The sequence below is a fragment of the Balaenoptera physalus genome (genome assembly GCF_965194825.1).
Source record: "Balaenoptera physalus genome assembly, chromosome: 4".
Classification (NCBI taxonomy): Eukaryota; Metazoa; Chordata; class Mammalia; order Artiodactyla; family Balaenopteridae; genus Balaenoptera; species Balaenoptera physalus.
The window spans coordinates 111,793,822-111,813,206 of NC_138891.1; the positions used below are offsets into that span (position 1 = coordinate 111,793,822).

The 19,385-nt window shown below is 36.4% G+C and overlaps 1 protein-coding gene across 1 annotated transcript in view; it reads left to right on the plus strand.

Annotated features, from left to right (window-relative positions):
• Positions 1-11,480, plus strand: part of LOC309659581 (uncharacterized protein) — a gene marked incomplete at its 5' end in the record, with an annotated part of 69,583 nt that extends 58,103 nt beyond the window's left edge. Inside the window, 2 exons of the mRNA XM_082459458.1 lie at positions 6,882-7,010; positions 9,660-11,480. Coding sequence (XP_082315584.1) covers positions 6,882-7,010; positions 9,660-9,734 — 204 coding nt within the window. The 3' untranslated portion in view covers positions 9,735-11,480. The remainder of the gene's footprint in view (positions 1-6,881; positions 7,011-9,659) is intronic.
• Between the last annotated feature and the right edge of the window lie 7,905 nt (positions 11,481-19,385).

Genomic DNA, 19,385 nt, shown 5'->3' on the forward strand with positions numbered 1-19,385 from the left:
AGATGTTTGTGGACCACTCTGTGAGTCTGCAGATGCCCTGAAAACGCCAGCTGGTCTAACACCCTTGTCTGAGGAGCTGCACAGAGCATGCTGTGGCAAAGAAGGGAAACAAATGGCCCCCACAGTGGACTGGCCTCTACTGTGGCCACCAATGTCCAACTAGAGGCTGAGGTCCAGTTAGAGAGTTGGCAGAAGAGCTGAGGTTAGAGCAGGACATGCGGGTGTCCACTGCTCTGCTCGCATTGGGGCTGGCGGACAAGGTAGGAGAGCAGGATAACAAGTTGGACACCTTAGTGTGTGTTTTGCAAAGCTGGGAGGGTGCAGACCGCTGAGGAGTAAGGTCCAGATGTTTGTGACAAAGCCTGGTTAGGACAGTAAGAGGTGGAATCCCTGGGAAAGTGAGGAGAGTGAAGAGGAGGATGTGATCGACAGTGAAATGGACAGAGCACCTGCGACATCTGATCTCTAGCACAAAGGATAATCCGAAGCACTGTGACAGCAACCCCAGCCAGCAGGGCAGCCCCCAATTCAGGAAATGCTCCTGATGAGAGAAGATGCTCCCGCTGAGCTTACTGATATAACTTCCAAGTTCCAGCCAAAGGCCAGGGAAAGTATCCAGGCATGGTTAGTGCAGCTATGGGATACAGGGGGTGATGGCATTTCTCTGACCAGGCAGGAGGCAGAGAGAATGAGCAATATCACCCCACACTCCCTGTCCTCCGGCAGCGCCCGCGTGGCACTCGGGAGGTTCCAGGTACTCACTCCCTTGTAGACTGGACTATTCTATCCTTCAGGGAAGCTTGGCCCAGTGAGGGGGATCTCTGTGGGTGCCTGGGGCCTTGGAAATCTATAGAGGAGGTACCAAAAATTCTTAGGAGTTGGAAATGAAACAGGCCATCTCTGCTCATCGTTAAAGGCCCTGAGTGTGCCACATTCGCTGCAGGAATGAAGGCCAAGATATTCCAATTCACCCCCAGCACCTGGTATGGAAAGCTGATATCCATTCTGAGCCCAGTTGTGGGAAAAGATATTTATGATGTTGGAAAATCCATTGCTGATCTGGGGGAAACTGACAAATCCTGGGAATGGGTACAGGCTGTGGGAAAGGCCCAAGACAGAGAGGGAGCTCAAAAAGCCAAAAGGCTACCCCAGTCAACGTAAAGTGTGTGGTAACAGGAACTGGGAAGCAGTGTGGTGTGGTTTGACTTCATTGCTGCCGGGACCCACCTGAAAAGACAGACCATCCACCCAAGGCTGTGTTGGTCAGCCTGTGCAAAGCCTTAAAACCTGAACAACAGCTCACAGCTGCCCCACCTTTCCCTACCATCCCTGATGGGTTGGGTGCTTCCCATGCCCCAGGTATGCTGCAGGCTGAGATTGCTTCCAGGTGAGGGCCCTTGGAGGCAATAGGAGGCTTCCTGGTGAGCTCACTATTCAGTGCTCCTAGTAGTGTACATGGCGCTCCTCCAGGAAGAGCCTCTCAATCATCGTAAGAACTTCTCTTCCTATCAACGGCTGGGTTGAGAAGATGTTCTGTCCATAGTTCCCACACTAGGAGCTGTTTCAGAGACATAGCCTCGAGAGAGTAAGATGTTGTTGAGACCATCTGGACTGAAAAGGTGACAACCTAGCTAAGGCCTCTGTATAAACTCTTAAGATTCTGGTGGGCGGGTGAAGAAATCTACTCTTCTTTTTTTTTCTTTTTTTTTTTTAGTTTTAATTAAAAAAAAATTTTTTTTTGTAGTTTTGATTCAGTGTTTTTATTTTTTTTGACTTTTTATTTTATATTGGAGTATGGTTGATTAACAGTATTGTGTTAGTTTCAGGTGTACAACAAAGTGATCCAGTTATACATATACATGTATCAATTATTTTTCAAATTCCTTTCCCAATTAGGTTGTTACAGAATATTGAGCAGAGTTATACAGAAATCTACTCTTCTTGCCATCACCCAAGACCAGCCTTGTTAAGTTCCCTTAAAACTACCACCTCCTAATCTGGAGTGGTCTGCCTCTTTCTTCAGCCTCTTCCTGCCTTTTGTGTATGGGGACCAGCTTCATATCTCACCCTGAAAATTTCCAAGGTTGCAAACAAACAAGGTTGATCATAGTTCCCATGTAAATAGTGGATGTTTTCCAAGAAAAGCTGTTGGGAAGACAGGCACATAGTTATCTACTACATCAATCCAATTTTATGGATGAGGAAACTGAAACTTACAGATACCAGGCAATTTATCCAAGACAGTTTCTCTAGCAATTGACAGGTCAAGAACTTCAGACCTTTTGACATCACATCTTTTTTTTTAATCTTTTCCCAGAATTTTCTCTTTTCTAACCTGAATTACTCCAGTTTTTAGCTGACTATCTGGATATAATCTTTCAATTATACTCTTATTACAAGTGTTCAAGTTATGCATATTTTTGTACCAGAATTTAGCAAAATTATGTTATAGAATAAAGAAAACCAAGGAAAAAGTCAAAATATTCCTCTTAAAGGCATTATTATAATGTTATTATTCAGTTAAGTCACATTAGTCATTTTGGACATTTCTGCAATAATCAAAAACCTCTTATATTTTTCACCTGCAAAGATCTGTTAGGTGGGACTCACTAATCTTCTGTTAAAAAGATAAATCTCTTTGATATTTCATGTTTCAAGTTTGACCCACTTTTTCTTTTAGCGTCTCAAACTTTTTGAAAACCTTATTCTGTCAATCACTATATGTAAATAACATTTTCCTGAACGCAGACATCTGGATATGTGATCTGATGAATCTTTTTGCTGCTTCTAGGTATGTCATTCTATCTAGCTATCAACATTTTAAGTTTCCTGTATAAAACTAAAGATTCTCTTATCCTCTAGCTCTGATTCTACCCTTTGGAGAAGAATAAGAGATTCCACTGAAATACATGAGTCAAAAAAGTGGGGTTTGACGCTATTTTTAAGACTCCTTTGGTTCCTAATTAATCCATACACAAGCTGGTTTGATAAAAATGAGAAATTATTAGTGTACATAAATGTAAAGTCTCAGGGCTGGACTGACTCAGCATGACTGGATCTATGTGCTCAAGTGATACCCTTGCTGCATTTCTCTTCACCTGATCTGCTTCTCTCTGTGAATTGACTTAATCTTCAGGCAGGTGTTCTCCATGTTGTAGGACTTTAGGAGCCCCTAGTGGAAATCATCTGTATTTTCCACCATCCAAAATTAGGAGAAAATCCATGCTCATCTAAAAAGCATTTACAGAGCAAATCTCAAGGTTTTGTGTTGAAAACAAGGAGGTCTATTGTCTGAAAAGAATGTGACACTGAGTTGTAAGGATTTTGCGAAAGGGCACCCAGCTTGTGATGAGGAGAGCTGAGCTCAAGCCAGGGCTTCACCTCTATACCTCATTTCAGTTTAACATGCACAATCTAGATCAAAGTATTTTATAGGGGCTATAAAAATTCTCAGTCTTTTCATTTCTTGGATGATACATGTATGTATCCCCCAAGAAGACTCATTTACACTTATAATTATGAATGAAAGAAAATCTTATCTTTATTCATTTGGGTTCTTTTTACATTTCTATGGTCACAAAGTTTTCTTTGTATTGAAGTCTTCTAAGTTAAATGTACTATTCTACTTATTGTCCATAAATAATATTTAATGTACCTGGATTTTATAAGAAGGTATATCTTGGTTCTGTCATATTTTAAAAGATGTCTACATTCTCAGTATTTACATAAATAAGAATTAAAAACCTAGCTGCTTGATTTAGCTCTAAAATGATTTACCTTCAGAATACAACTACAAAAGATATTATTTTATCAAAAGAACAAAAAGTATTAGTTAAGATTCTGTTGGTTTTAAGTGTTCAGATACAACTTGAACAAGCTGAAGTAAAATGGGAACTTAATGACTGGCTTCTAGGCTGTCTCACAGACTGGGAAGATAAGAAAATAGCTCAACCTCACAAATAACTGGAATCAGGGGTTAATCCCTCAGAACTCTTTCCCATTTAGGCTCCTCCAATCTGAAGCAAAAGTGGTTGCCTCTAACTCACCAACTATAGATATCTCTATCTCTATGTCTATCTCTATCTCAATCTCTATCTCTATCTCTATCTCTATATCTCTATATCTATCTCTGTCTCTATCTCTCTATCTCTATCTCTATATATTATAGCTTTGGCTAGTAGAGAGAGATTTGTTCCCCTTTTTCTAGTTTTATAATCTTTAGGGAAAGACTCTTATTGGTTCATCTTGGATTAGGGACCCATCCTAGTGACCCGAATCTGGAATTTGAAAAGAAATTGGTCCCAGCTTTTGTCAGATGCTTATGCCAATTAGAGCAGATTCCCAGTTGTCGTCAGTAGCCAGTATGACATGATGCTAAGTATTCTTTCTATAGTTACTATGTGTTTGAGGACGAGCTACCTTTCAGAAAGGGATCTATAATATCCAGCACACTAAGTAATGGATTTTCTCATAGCCAGTGATATTGATATTAGTTCAAGTCCTCATTGAAGATTTAACATATGTATCCTAGCTATAACTGGAGTTCATATTTCAGCATTCTTGCTAATAATATTATATGCAAAGTAAATTTGTCCTTTTCAACGCCACTTGCATATATGTTAATTATCAACTCTCTTACTAATTTTTTTCAGTTCATCCCATGACAACTCTTGAATATAGTTGGCATTCAAAACAAATATTTTTAACTTGACTAAAGGAATAGCAGTGATTATAGAATTAAACAGACACGAATGATGTATCCCAAAAAGATGCATGCTTTGGAAATTTGTTCTGTTAGTATCTGTTTTGTAAAGGGCATGCTTGAAATTCTAATGACCAATGCACACATATTTCATACTTTACATTTCTCAAAGGACTTTTAAAAAATTATTCTATAAGGTTTCTGAAATTCCTAAAATAAAAGCTGTAGCTAATCTTTATAACTGTAAATGAATAGTTGATTTTAGAAACCACTTGAAATCATCTATCAAGTAAAACTTTTCCAGAATATCCCATACACCAAAATGACACTGCTAGAAGACACTAGTACACCATGTAGATACAATTAGTTTATCCCAAAGAAGAGGATTAAATTTCAGAAAAAAATATAATGTTCTCTTTTCATGCATTGTTCCATAAGAGCACAAATACCTCTGAGTAGCTTATTAACAGGAAATTATTTCAATAGGTGGATTAGACAGAGTTGGTAAGAAACTGTGAATTCAGCCCAGTTTTAAAAATTTACTAAAGCTTGCCATCTAGAGGTCTACAGGGGTATATTTTGGAAAGAATTTTCAGACACATTTTCTATAATCTAAAGTCCTGATATTTATATGTTTAATATATTCAATCAAATGAAGACTCAAGTAAAGGGAGAACATTTCAGTTATTACTGGATCTACACAGGATATTTAAAATTTTGGACTTTTAATTTTAAATAAAAACAAGTTTGCTTCTATTTTTTACTTATATAATCATTTTGATAGTTATGTTGTCAGAAACCTTTTAGGCAAGCCTGCAAATTTCTTCACACTATATGAGAAAAGGAAAACAATACATTACAGGTTGTAAATGTACCATAGTATATATAATGATTAACACTTTGTTGACTATTAAGGCTAATTGTCTTCTGGTTGTTTGTATTGCTGGTGAGCACTGCTGTTTGATGGAAGGAAAAAGAAAGCTGTTCATGTTAAATAATTATAGGAGTATGGAAAGCAAAATTCCCTGATAATAAAAGAAAAGGGCATCATTCTAAATCTAGGTCTAGTATTACATCATTATGTATGTGTGTATAAACAAGGTGAATTTGTGAATTTGGGGTACTTTAAGAAATAATTGTAATACATATCATTGCTGCAATAGATTGCACAGTGGAGGCATTTAGCAAGATTGCAAGTGTGTTTTCATGAATGTTTTACAGTTGTCAGCTTATCAATGGCTAAAACAGTGGATAATAAGCTTTAAAATGTAGATTATGGGGCCATAAGAGAACCTACTTCTAATGAAGACTTTCCAATCAACCGAGTTGAAGGTTAGGAGTTTTCAATTCTCACTGTGTCGCAGGGTGCTGGTTTTAGCAGTAAGGGAGACAAGAATGTTATGGTTGCTGACACTATTAATGCTCTACTTTGTCAGGAGGAGGTGGTGAGCATTCCATGTGATCCAGACAAATATGTTCACTTTTTAACAGCACTGGAAAACCCTGAAAATGCTTTCTTAAATTAAAAAAAAATAATTTGATACCATACCAATATTAAATCATGTCATTATTTTTTCCATTTTAAGAGACCCTCTAGTTTAAGATGTAAAAATCAACATTTGAGGTAGGGTATCACCTCACTAAATGTACACATTTATGTCTGCTTTTGTGATGTTAAGATGTATTCCAGTGTCAGACTTCCTAAATGGGGAAAAAGTGTTTCTTTAAAATGAGAAATTGCTGTAATAAAAATGGCTTTATCCAGTAGAGGTAATATATATGTACCTCTGTAATTAAGTATCTCATGTTATGATATAATTACTCTGTGTCCTTACATTGACCTCCAGGAAAAGAGTATCTAAATATTACATTATAGTTTTAGCATTTGTCTTTTAAAATAGTACAGTTCCTGTGAAATGCAGTGCATTATGTTGATGAAACATCCAAGAGAATGTACCAGCAAAATGTTATGCCGGCAGCAGTGAGGTTCCTCCGCCTCATTCCAGAGAACTTTTTTATCTTGAAATCGACTTAAAAATAGTAATAAGATTGAACAGACATCTCAATCTCTGGCTTCATCAGTGTTTGGGGGCTACATGAACTGTGGCCCCCTGGGACAGACTGTTCATTATGCACCGTTCACAGCCCAGTAACGATAGCAAACATTTTATGTTAACAGTCCCAAGATCTGATCATGAGGAAAGCTGGCTTGGAGTGTCGCCTGAAGGAGAGACACTTCTTGAACTTAAAGCAACTCCACACTATGGTCCAAGCATGCCATTCATCACAGAGGAGTTCCTGTTTACTGGTAAGTTGATAAGCATAATGCCATTTGGGATCTTCCTGACCACAATAGCACTTCTTACCACTGCGTTTGTAATTGTGTGTGTATGCGTGCACAGGCACATGTGAGTGTTTGTTCATCATGATGCTGTGCTGCTTTGTCTTCAAAGATAGCACTTCAGTAGTCTTATAAATTCAAATTGTTGCCTTATCAAAGCAAGGTAATTCATTTTTTTAAAAAAATAGAAACCACTAATGTAAATCTCATACATTTAGGTTTTCATGAGTCTCATATATTTAAATCTTTTAAAGATTTTCTTAACCTGGCATAATTGTTAATCTTATGGCTCTAGTATTAGACCATTTAAGTTCATATCCCAGCTTCTGCCCAGCTCTGTAACTTTGGGCAATTTACTCAAAACTTTTCTGTGATGATGCAGATAGGGATATTAATTGTACATACCTTTTAAGATTATTGTGAGAAAGGTATGACTGAAACATAGTAAGAGGTCAATAAATATTCACTATTAGGATGATATTTAATCATCGGTCAATAGCCTTGAAACCTACCAGTGTAGTTTATTTCCCTGGGTCAACAGAATTCTTGATTACTCTTTCTCACAAGAGCCTCTTAGGTAAAAATCAACACCTGGATTTTATAAGAAGTTATTAAGTGTAAGAGGCAAGCTGAGTTTAGATTTGATAGTATTCCATAGTAATTTTAAAAATGCATGATTTTCTAAAGAACTAAACATACACTCCTGAATAAAGAACTCTTGAAGAATAACGAAAGGCAGCGTGGTGTTATAACAGTGGGTGTTGGCATCATATCTAAGTTACAGTTACAGGTCTGTCACTTAGTCAACATCTGTAGGTCTCACACCCTTCATGTCTAACTTAGAATAACATTATTGCCTTAATTGCAGTTTGTTGTGAGGCTTAACTGATAAATAACTAAATCTTTTAAGTAAGAGCTAATTATTTTTCTTTTTAATAGGGAGAAAGGGCAGCATGGCAGGAGTTGGCTAGTTTGGGAATATTGCTCTAACTTTTACTTAATTCTGATTCTGTTTTTCTCCCTCTATGTCGTACAATCTGCTCCCTGCTGCCCTCCTTACTTACCTTTTTCTTTCACTAAATTCTCCGCTTTCTCCATGCTTATGTTGCCTCTTCCCTTCCCCTCTATCTCCTGCTGTTAGTTTTCACTACACCCCAAGTAGCGTTTTGATGAAAATGTTTTTCTAAGTTTGCAAAAGGAGATTCATGTTTAAAATTGCTTATGAAGTAGAGTATAACATGGCTAGAATATATTGCTTTAAATAAAGGGAAATGAATATATATATAGAAATATATATATTTCTGTAAAGGGTCAGATAGTAAATATTTTAGACTTTGTAGGCCATGTGGTTTCTGTTGCAGTTATTCAACTCAGCTTTGTAGTGTGAAATCAGCCATAGACAATATATAAACAAATGAGCATGGCTGTGTTCCAATACAGCTTTACTTGTAGACATTGAAATTTGAATTTTATCTCATTTTCACATATCGTGAAATAGAATTCTTGTAATTTTTCCCAACTGTTTAAAAATGTAGAAATCATAATTAGACCATGGATTGTATAAAAACAAGGTGATAGAGCAGATTTCGTCCACAGCTTATAGTTTATAGACCCTTGATATAAGCTATGGGATTTATGCTGAGGTTAAGGAATTATATATTCAAACCCCCAGCTAATTAAAAATTGATTAGAAGAGAATAAATATCAGATTGAGTGGGAGCAGATTATAGGAGACGTGGAATAACAAGAAGAGGCATTTAGATAAACGATGTTGTCAATAGATTGCTTTATTTATTCTTAAGCAGGAGAATTAAGTGATACAAACCATGTTTGAGGAAGATTCATCTGGAAGTGCTGTGCAGTGTGGACAGCAAAAGGAAACATGAGTTAAAGTGAATCCAGGTGTCAGCTAAGGAGGTCGTTGACTTGGTGGGTGGCTTTGAGAATTGGGAAGATGAAAAAGGAAGAAGCAACAAAACTTGGTGAACATTTGGATTTACGGGTAAAATGGAGGAGATGGCTAAACAAGATGGCAATTTTATTAAAGTCAGCAACTGGGATAAAACAAGAAGTTAAAAATGGTACAGAGAAGTCATAATTTGAATTACGTATCTTTTCTAGACTAAAGACTGAATACAATAGGACATCTAGCTTTTCCAAAGAGATTCACAAGAGAAAACCTTCTGAGGATTTTTCTTCTTCTTTTTTGGATAGTTTAATCTGTTGTTATTTTAGTTTTAATGTTGTAATCCACTAAATCATTAAGCCTGCTAATGAGTGTGAACTAAACAAGACCATTAAATGGCCTGCACGTGAGTGAGCAAAGTAAGAAAAGTTTCTCATAAAAATCCCACAGGCAACAACTGAAGTCATTGTGGTTTAATAAAGCACAGGGTATGTAAACACATTTGTTTTTCTTTGTTCTGTTAGTATGTAATGGAAGAAAAATGGCTTTGTTCAGATCCCATTTTCTGGACATTTTTACAACATAACATTCAAGGATGTTCATTCCAAGTAAAAATATTTATCAGTACCCTGAATCACTGAGAATTAAATAACTCAAAATTTTTGATAGAAAAGTCAATTTTCAAACTGTCATATCTCATTCCTTTCCAGGGACATGCTACCCAACTCATGGCTCCCTTTTGTGGACTTTTTATCCATCAACTGGGAGAACTGTTGTGCCTCTAAGAAGAAAACATAGAATAGGACCTTAGGGCTATGAAGTTCTAACTTCTTGTATTTCCCAATAAAAACTGTTCCTTTAAATAAAGTATTCCTTTTTTAAATTGAGAAACAAAAGACATCTTCTCTGTTTCAGAGTAACAAAATGATATCTATCTACATAAGCAATTAGTATGCAACACTGTTATGCCATATCCATGTGTCTTTGGAATTGTAGTCTGTAGCTAGCACAGCAAAAAGCCTTCTATCACATGCAGGTAAGGTTGGTAGTAGATCAATTAATTGAAAAAGTTGGTTACAGTGAGGAATCACAAAATAATGTTATACGCATGCATTAAAGGTTTCCTATTAACCTAAAACTTACAAATAATGTTCATTAACTATTTTTTAAATTAGACCAAAGTTATTTTTTGCTTTTTTTTCCCTAAAGGATGGGCCCAATGATTAGAGTTCATCTTTCCACATAAATCATTTACGTAATAGATCTTGTATGAAAGTCAGTTTTGTTTTCTTTTTTAAGTGGACCAAGAACTTAAAGACCATTGCAAAGTAATTTAACCTAGGTAGAGAAGACTTTAAGACGTTTAAGGTTTTTTCCCTTTAATTGTTTAAAGTTGTGTCTCCTAAACTAATTCAGCCCTATTGGTAACCTATTTTTATTGAGTCTTAACAAAGCATTCAACTAGAAACAGCATCAAAGAAACACTTTCACAACTGTATTTAATCAGCTTAAGCAATATTTAATTGAATTACATAATTACGATCGTAAGCATAACTTATATAAACATGTTTGGGAGCAAATCCAAATTGTACTCTTGATAAAAACAAAAACAAAAACATGAAAACCTTCTACTAGTGGAAGGAAAAGTATTAGAGAGTATAAGAGAGATCCTGTTTTTGAGCATTCAGTATGCTATGGACATTGGCTATGATATAGGGCAAATAAAGAATGTTGGTTAATATAGTGAGATATTTAAGTGGTAGTTGTATGGCATATATATATATTGGATTTTAAAAGTTGCTCTATTAATTTTCTTTAACAAATTTTGAAGTATCTAGAAAGCACTTCTAGGTTTTCAACTCTTGAGAGAAAGGGATGGATCTTATTCATGATTGGATGACCAGTGCCTACCACAGTGCCTGATGTATAATAAGCATTCAATTATTATTTGAATGGGTAAATGAATGGATGATTGAATGAATACCTACTCCAAAGGGGAAAAGGATAATACACTGACTCCTATATGGTTTCATAAGACATGAATCTAGATTACTAAATTAATTCCACCATGAAAATATACTAACTTTCATATTACTATGGGAAATGTTTTCTTTGCATACTTATATGGTACAGAAAGAAGGTTCACCCTCAGTATGAATTTATTGTGTCTTAAACTAGCTCAGCTAACAAGATTCTACAATTTGTAATTTCACTTCCACTCTCAACAGAATTGAAATAATTTAAAGATTAAGAGTGATAATCTAAACATCTAATTACAAACTGAATCAGGCAGATTCTCTGGGTAGCTGGTCATCTATTTTCATTTCTTCACTCTTTACACTCCTGTCCTCACAACCTACACACAATTTCTAAAGTGCAAAACATTCAGGCTACCTGCGGGCTAAATTACCTCTGGGTAGTCTGATTCTCCTCCTACTGTATTGTATAAGTACATCCACTTTCCCTCATAAAAATAGTAACTACTGATTCCAAAATAGCATTCGGGCTTCTTATTTCTGCATCAAGACTGATTTCTTACTGTAGTTTAATTGTAATAGTTGGTGTAAATTTTCTAACTTTCAGAAATGTTAATAATGGTAGGCTTTAAAAAAAATCATATTATAAAGTTCTAAGTACAAAAACTTCATCTAATGCACTCCTAAAATGATGTCACTATGTGCAAATCACAGTAATATATTGAAATTGCTTTGAATAAACACTTTCTTTTCACTCCTCATAAAGCTATTGATATATCATATTACTTTTTATAGACTCTGTTCTGCGATATGTTTTAGATGTAAGTGTACCCAGCATGGGAAGAAAAATTCCTTCTGATAAAATGACTTCCATTCTGCCTCCAAATAATTTGTGCTGGTATCCAGTGAACACAGAAATCACAACTCTAATAACTCTTTCTCAGTTTTTCTTGATCTTTCTCCTTTCTTTTTGACTATTTTGTTCTCCATGGAATCCTCTGACAATAAGCTCTCCTAGCTCTCTTTCTAATTTTTCTCAATTTTCTGTATTCTCATGTTCTTTCTGTCCCCCAAATAGTTGTCCTTCAGGCTTTCTTTGTTAGGACACTCCTCATCTTTTTTTTATACACAGTTACCACTATGTGGACAACTCTCAAATATTTTTCTACAGTCCTGGCTACCTTTTTAATTCTAGTCCTGTATATGCAAAAATTGTCCAGCACCTTCACTTGGCTATTTAATTGTCATCAAAACTAAAATCATCATAATTCTCTTCTTCTCAAATAACTTAAATTACCTCCTTATTCAGGGACTCCACACTTCTGACCTCTTTCTACCCAGTCACTGAAACTTAAATTCTAGAAATCTAAATAGATTCTGGTACCAATTCCAATGGGTGTGTGTGGTGTCGGGGGGATGTGGTTCCCGCACAGCACCAAGTAATTCTCCAGACACTGGCTGGGTGTCCTACAATTCAACTCATTTCTGATACTCTCTAGCCAGAGAGAGCATCAGATCCCATAGAGTGAGGGTTCAGTCCCTCAAGACTGCACCCCTTCTCTCCCCACTTCAGATGCCAGTCGAAAGCCCAGGTGCTTCTGACTCTATTGATTAGAGGTTCTCATGACCTCCTCCTTGGGTTCTATTAATTTGCTAGAGGAGTCACAGAACTCAGGGAAACATTTTAATTACTAGATTACCAGTTAATTCTAAAAGATATAACTCAGGAACAGCCAGGTGAAAGAGATGTGTAGGACAAGGTATGGGGAAAGGGCACGGAGCCTCCATACTCTCTGACCGTGCCACTCTCCGCGATCTCCGTGTGTTCACCAACCCAGAAGCTCTGTGACCCTCCTTTTGGTTTTTTATGGAGGCTTCATTACATAGGGATAATTGATTATATCACTGGCCATTGGTGCTTGAACTCAGTCTCCAGCCTTCTCCTGTTCCCAGAGGTCGGGGTGGGGGGGAGGGGGGCGGGGGGAAGGGGTGTGTGGGACTGAAAATCCCAAGCCTCAAGTTACATGGTTGGTTCTCCTGTCAACCTACCCCCCATCCCTAGGTGGGGTCCAAAAGTCACCTCATTGACATAAAAAAGATACCTTTTCCACTCTCCTCACTTAGGAAACTCCAAGGATTTTAGGAGCCAAAAATGGGGATGAAGACCAAATATATATTTCTTTTTATAAATCACATATCACAGCTTCTCATTTTCCCTCATTTTCTATATTCTAGAATGAACATTTTTTTAGTGACTAATAAGTTCCAGGTACCATATAAGATCCTAGAGAACTAAATGTTCTTGATTCTAGATGTTCCTGATCTTGAGAGTGTCTTAACTTACTAATGCAAAATGAAAGATGTTATGGAAGAAGAACAATTAAGAAGATGGGGGAAGGGATAAGCAGTCAGTTTAAATATTGTATTACACTTTGGAGAAAGAGTGGGATTTTGGCAGACAAAGAAAGGATAAATCAGATCTTGTGTTTCCATTATCTGGACGTTTGTTTGTGCTATTCTTTCTGCCCATAATTCTCTTCTCCTTTAGCTCTACTTGTCAAAATCCCACTCGACTCTAGGACCTGTGGTTGACTTTCTTGTTCAATATTTGTTTTTCAATTGATTGCAAATGTGTGTGTTCAGTGTGTGTGTCAATTGTAAGCTCTATCTTGTCTTATTAACTCTAATATTTCTTGCTAGTACTAACATTATGTATTTGGCACATAGTAGGTGCCCAAAATATATTGCTAAATCAATGATTAACTGTATGAGAAAATGAGCTACTTAAGAAAACAAAAATGCAGTTCACACACTGAATTTCAAATTGTCCAGTCTTTTTTTGCTGTTTTCACATATGAAATTGGGAGCTGATTTTGGGATCTTAATTGTGAAGTGTAGTGTAAGTACTCTGGGGCCTTGAAGTCAGAAATAATCAGTCTTCTTACATGTGGAAATATTTACAACAAATGTTATGACCTACTATTCTAGTATCTTTTCAGTTGTGAAGAAGTTGAAGTTTAATCACAAATGGAAATTCAATTATAGCGAATAATAGTTATCCGGATCTTCAGTTTCTTTTAATCTTCTGTTTCACTTTTTTCAAACTGTAACTAACACTTGCTCATAGTCTGAATTAAGGAAAAGTTGATTTTTACTGAAAATCAACTGAAATATTGCACGCCTATAGGAATAAAAATAATATTTAATACTTATTGAGTGCTTGCAATGTCCTAGCCACTTTACATATGTTACTTCACTTAATCTATATAGCCACCCACTGAATCATTCATCCAATTTTATGGATGGAACTAAGAATCAGAGTGATAAGGAATAAATGTTTTCTTTTAGAGGTTAAGATCCCTACTAGTTTAGATATTTAGGAGAAGATGATATTATACCTCAATAAAGCTGAGAAAAAAATGAATGCTCTTCCTTTCCATATGATAGTCTATCAATTGTGCCTTTGATTAGCATGACAGTAACAAAACCAACCAGTCAAAACTTGAGAGTGAAAGAAGTTAACCAATGGTTTGGGCTGTATTATGGAAATAATGAATTTGGAATTTTTTTCATTCGCTTCTTCCCTCTGAATTAATTTGTGGTTTTCATGTTACATGAACATATTCACTGAAGAGCTATTCAGACTTGGCAGTAACCCCTGACCTGACACTCCTTAGCACAATGGCTTGAAAGATACATTTTTTTAACTTCCTTTTTTCCTCTTCCTTTCGTCTTCTTGGAGTATTATATATCTAAGTGACAGGAGTCTAACAGATATTTAGGAAGATAAACACTCTGCCTCTGTTAGGTACAACAGAAGGGTTCATACATCACTTATGAGCTCCCTTCTTCACCTGTCTGGTGCCGGGGAAGACAGTACCCCAGACGGGCTCACTACATTATGGCTGATTGGTGTCCAGGACATCATTATTGGTGATCTTGTCTTGTCATTGGTTTATAGATGTCACAGAGGATACTGGTCCCAAAGTGGGATTTCTGCAGCAGGGCTAAGAATCATTATATGTTATTATTCACTTGCAAGATGATGAACACTATGTTAAGATTCAGAACAGCTTCTGGAAAGAATTTTGAAAGAAATAAACATTTTATCATTTTCTATAAATTTTCCACTCTAAAAAAAGTAGGTGGATTATTACTATTTTACAAATAATTCTTGATATTTTAAATGTTTTTTAATGTTTAACTCTCAAAAATACTGGTCAACTCTTCTTTTACCGGAAAAAATAGAATCTGGAAAACATGTCTATAACACTCTTATTGAGAAGTCCAGGACAGTGATTGCCCCTGATTTCATATGAAACCACAATGGCTCTCTTTTATTTTTCTCTCCTCAGTGAATTGATCAAATTGAGGCTAAATTACTTGCTTGGTTATTACATATGCATAACTTACATAACACAAAGTGTCTGAGTCATTGCGGGCTTCTCAGGGAATTTAACGAACTTGTGCTTTGTGGACTTGATGCCGGTTTTGCAGCTTCCCTCACACTGAGCATGACAGTAGCCTGCCATTGCCAGCACTGTCTCTGAATGACATTGGTTACAGTGTTAGAGAAGAATGCTGGGAAATATTGACTTACAAACAGGGGCTAACCTACAGGAGGCTGAGTAACCATACTGTGTGCACTATCTTCTCCCAAACCTCAAATATTACCCTCCAATCATTATTATCTTTACTTAAAGAAAAGTGAAGTAAATTCATATCATTGACATTTGAAGGGTAGCCATGCCACAGAAGCCTTCCCCTGCCTTTGTATTGGCTATGTTGAATGTGGGGATATGTTTTGCAGGCCCGTTTTAGCCATAAGAGACACCTGAAATTCAGAGATTATTTTGCACTTGCTTGACAAAGGAAGCATCCCCCTACCCCGACTCGTGCATCTGTGAGTAACAATCACCTTTCCATGACAGCTTTTCCTCCTTAAATGCCTTCTATATTAAAACCTTGCTTTATACCACCTTTGCATGGCTCTGCATATGAAATACTAAAGCATCATCAGTTTTAATGAAATAGTCAACCCACTACTTGAAGAATTTATATTTATGGCCCACAGACTAGCTACCCTCCAACGTGAGCTAGGTGATGCATTTCTAGGAACTTCAAATTAATCCTTGTCATTACAGAAGTAGGTACCCATGAAAATGAATAGAAATAGCTGATCTCATTAAAGGCTGAATTGAAACCAATTCTTTTGGCGGCAGTAGCTACAACCTGTGATAATTTCCCTAGCTGCTATATGAGTTAAGTCCTGTAATTACTTTTTTAAAAATTCTAAATAGCATAATTTTAGGTTACATTGTATTTTTTATGTGTATATTTGTATGTATGTTGGAGAACAGGGTATAGAGTTGTATTTAAATAAGCTTGAATTTTAATTGGCTTGGCTTGGTTTTTATATTCATAGGGCTTTATATATGTCTTTCCACAGACACAACGTTTTTCCTCTAATTCTTTTTGATTCTCATTCTCATTTTGAGAGACTGATCCTTAGATTATGACTCTCGTTATAAATGCATACTATGCTAGAGGGCTATTTTTATGCTCACAGACTCAAATCATTCTGGGATTTTAATTTCTCTTCTATAGTTTGAAACAAAATTTTAAATTTAAAAAGATGAAGATATTTGACCTTGCCCTAGGGTCCTGATTTAAGGTTTAGACAGAAGGTTAAATATCAGAACTTTAATATAAATCAAGTGCATGCATTTCTGAATAAAGGTCTGGCACCATCTGCACAGGGCATTGATTTCTCTAGCTAGAGGGCTGGAGAGTCTGTTTACAAAAGAATATACGATTTAGACAGAACAAGTGCCCTTCTATCAAATAGAAGAGAAGAGCCATGTTCATTTGTCATTACAAGCACACCATTTCCTTTTTGGTGAGCTACTGCCCTTCCTTAAAAGGAGATTAGCCCTTTAAAGTAAAGAAATTGGAGCTGGCAGGCAGCACCAGGAGTAGATACAGATTCGAAATTCTTTAAAAACCTGAGTTCAGACCCGTTCGGAATCTCTTAAAAACATCACCAGAGAATCCTGGTATATCCACATTCACCCACCAGGATTATTTCAGAATCATGACCACGTAACTTTTCACAGTAAGAATATTCGTGCAAACACAGTTTCTTTAATAATTTACCCTCAAAATTAGATGCAGTGGGTAATTATCTTGTTAGAGAATTTAAATTCAGCCTTCCTTTCATAGATGAGTCTCATACTATGAACACAATGATAATAATAGGCCAAGGAACATTTAAATATTTATGCAGATTCTACTTCAATTTATATTTGGAAACTTTGCAACCCTGGTAGAAAGAATATTTCTCTTCTCACTGTGTACCATAATCTCTACGACTGTAAAAGATAATATTTTAGTACAGAAAAGCAGTGGAGAAGCCCAGCGACCCTGTAGCTTTGAATAAAGACAATTCTATTAAATAAATAATCAATTCAATTCTATTAAATTCATTTATAAGTCACAAGCAGGGGATTGACTGAGAGTAACATATGCACCATAAATAAACTGAACATTGTTTCAGGTATTATATTGCAGTAAGATATACATAACACTGATACCTATTAAATATATTCTAATATTTCCTTAATGGCTTCGAAGCCACTTAGAAAACTTGCATCTATTTAAGATCTTCATTAATGGCATTGCAATCTTGGCGAAAAATATTAATTTTTAAGTTATTTGACTATTTAAATTTAGGACAAAAGCCTGATAGTTAGGATAATTTGTTTTATATCAACCAAGGTTTCAGACTTTTTTTCAGTAAATTATTGAGGCATATTATTTCAATAATAATATTGCTGCCCTTGTTTTTTTTACAATAATTTTGATAGAAAAACAAAAAAGAGTATAAAGTCTAGGAAGGCATATTCTTTTTATTTATTTATTTATTTATTTATTTATTTATTTATTTAGCTGCTTTGGGTCTTAGTTGCGGCACACAGGATTTTCGTTGAGGCATGCAGGATCTTTCGTTGCAGCATGCAGGCATCTCTCTAGTTGTGGCGTGCGGGTTTTCTCTCTCTATTTGTGGCACTCAGGCTCCAGGGCACATGGGCTCTATAGTTTGCGGCACACGGGCTGTCTCGTTGAGGCGCATGAGCTCAGTAGTTGTGGCGTGCGGCTTAGTTGCCCCGTGGCATGTGGGATCTTAGTTCCCAGACCAGGGATTGAACCCGTGTGCTCTGCATTGAAAAGCAGATTCTTTACCACTGGACCACCAAGGAAGTCCCGGAAGGCATATTCTTATAGATGGAAAAACAATGAAAGAAGGGGAAGAAATCTGAAAGGATGTGGAGTAATATGAATAAAAAGCACTTGTTATATTTGGTTCAAATTCTGGCCTTAAACTAGCTGAGTGATTTGGAGCATATAACTCTGAGAGTCCTAGTTTCTTTATCCATAAAACATAAAACATAGTTCATATTGCATTTAGTTGTTACACGGGTTAAAGGAGATGATATATGTGAAAGCTTGGAATATAATCCTCCTTATGTTTCTACTCTCACTACCCTTTTAGGTGATAGAAAGTTTGGGCTGCCACAATTACTGTCATCCCAGGCTACTTTAGAAGGCCTCGGAAGAGAGATTTCTCCATTCCTCAGTTCTTGGGTTTTCCTTCCAGGCAGATATACCAACCAGTAGGTCAGGCAGAACTTCATGGATTACAACCTTATGATTAATTGTGGACACTGACGTGACCGGAGTCAGTAGGCAAAGCAAATTATGTGCAGCACCTTGGGGCTCAATTGAACTTGCAGATGCAATTTAGCCTTCTTATACTTAACGCAAATTCTTTTCATTATGACTTTTCAGTTTTGCCTTCAACAGAAATGCCTACTAACCCTGATTCAAAACCTAGCCCCCGAGATAGATCTATATAGACCTCGTGTGATCAGGCTGTACATTATACTTAATTTCCAAGCACCATTATAACAGCATTACCACACAGATGGGTACTACTACCAGGTAAATGGTGGTGAATTCTGCGCTGGACAAGCTTTACTGAAAACAATACCCAATATGCTTCATCTTTTGCGTTGTTTACGGTTCTCTTCATTTGCAATTCTAAGGATTCAATAAACTGGTAGTAAAAACTCATTGTGTAGATAATATAGCCATGATTCAAGCATCCAGTCTTAGCCTTGTATTGGTCAAGAAAAAACAAAGACTGGCCACTAAAAAGAAATGTGAAAATGAATTAAGTTGATTACATGTTTCAAACTCCACAAGAAGATATAAGGTTCATTGTAATATTACTCTTCTCTTCACCTACAACAAACCCAGTATCAAACTCTAACATCTAAATCTACTAAAAAATGCCTTCCCCAAAGTTCTAGTCTCTAGTGTAACCTCTTCCTCAGTCTTTCCCACAATAATGCATCACAATAATGCAAACAGCTGCTTGGAATTCCAGAATGGTCCTCA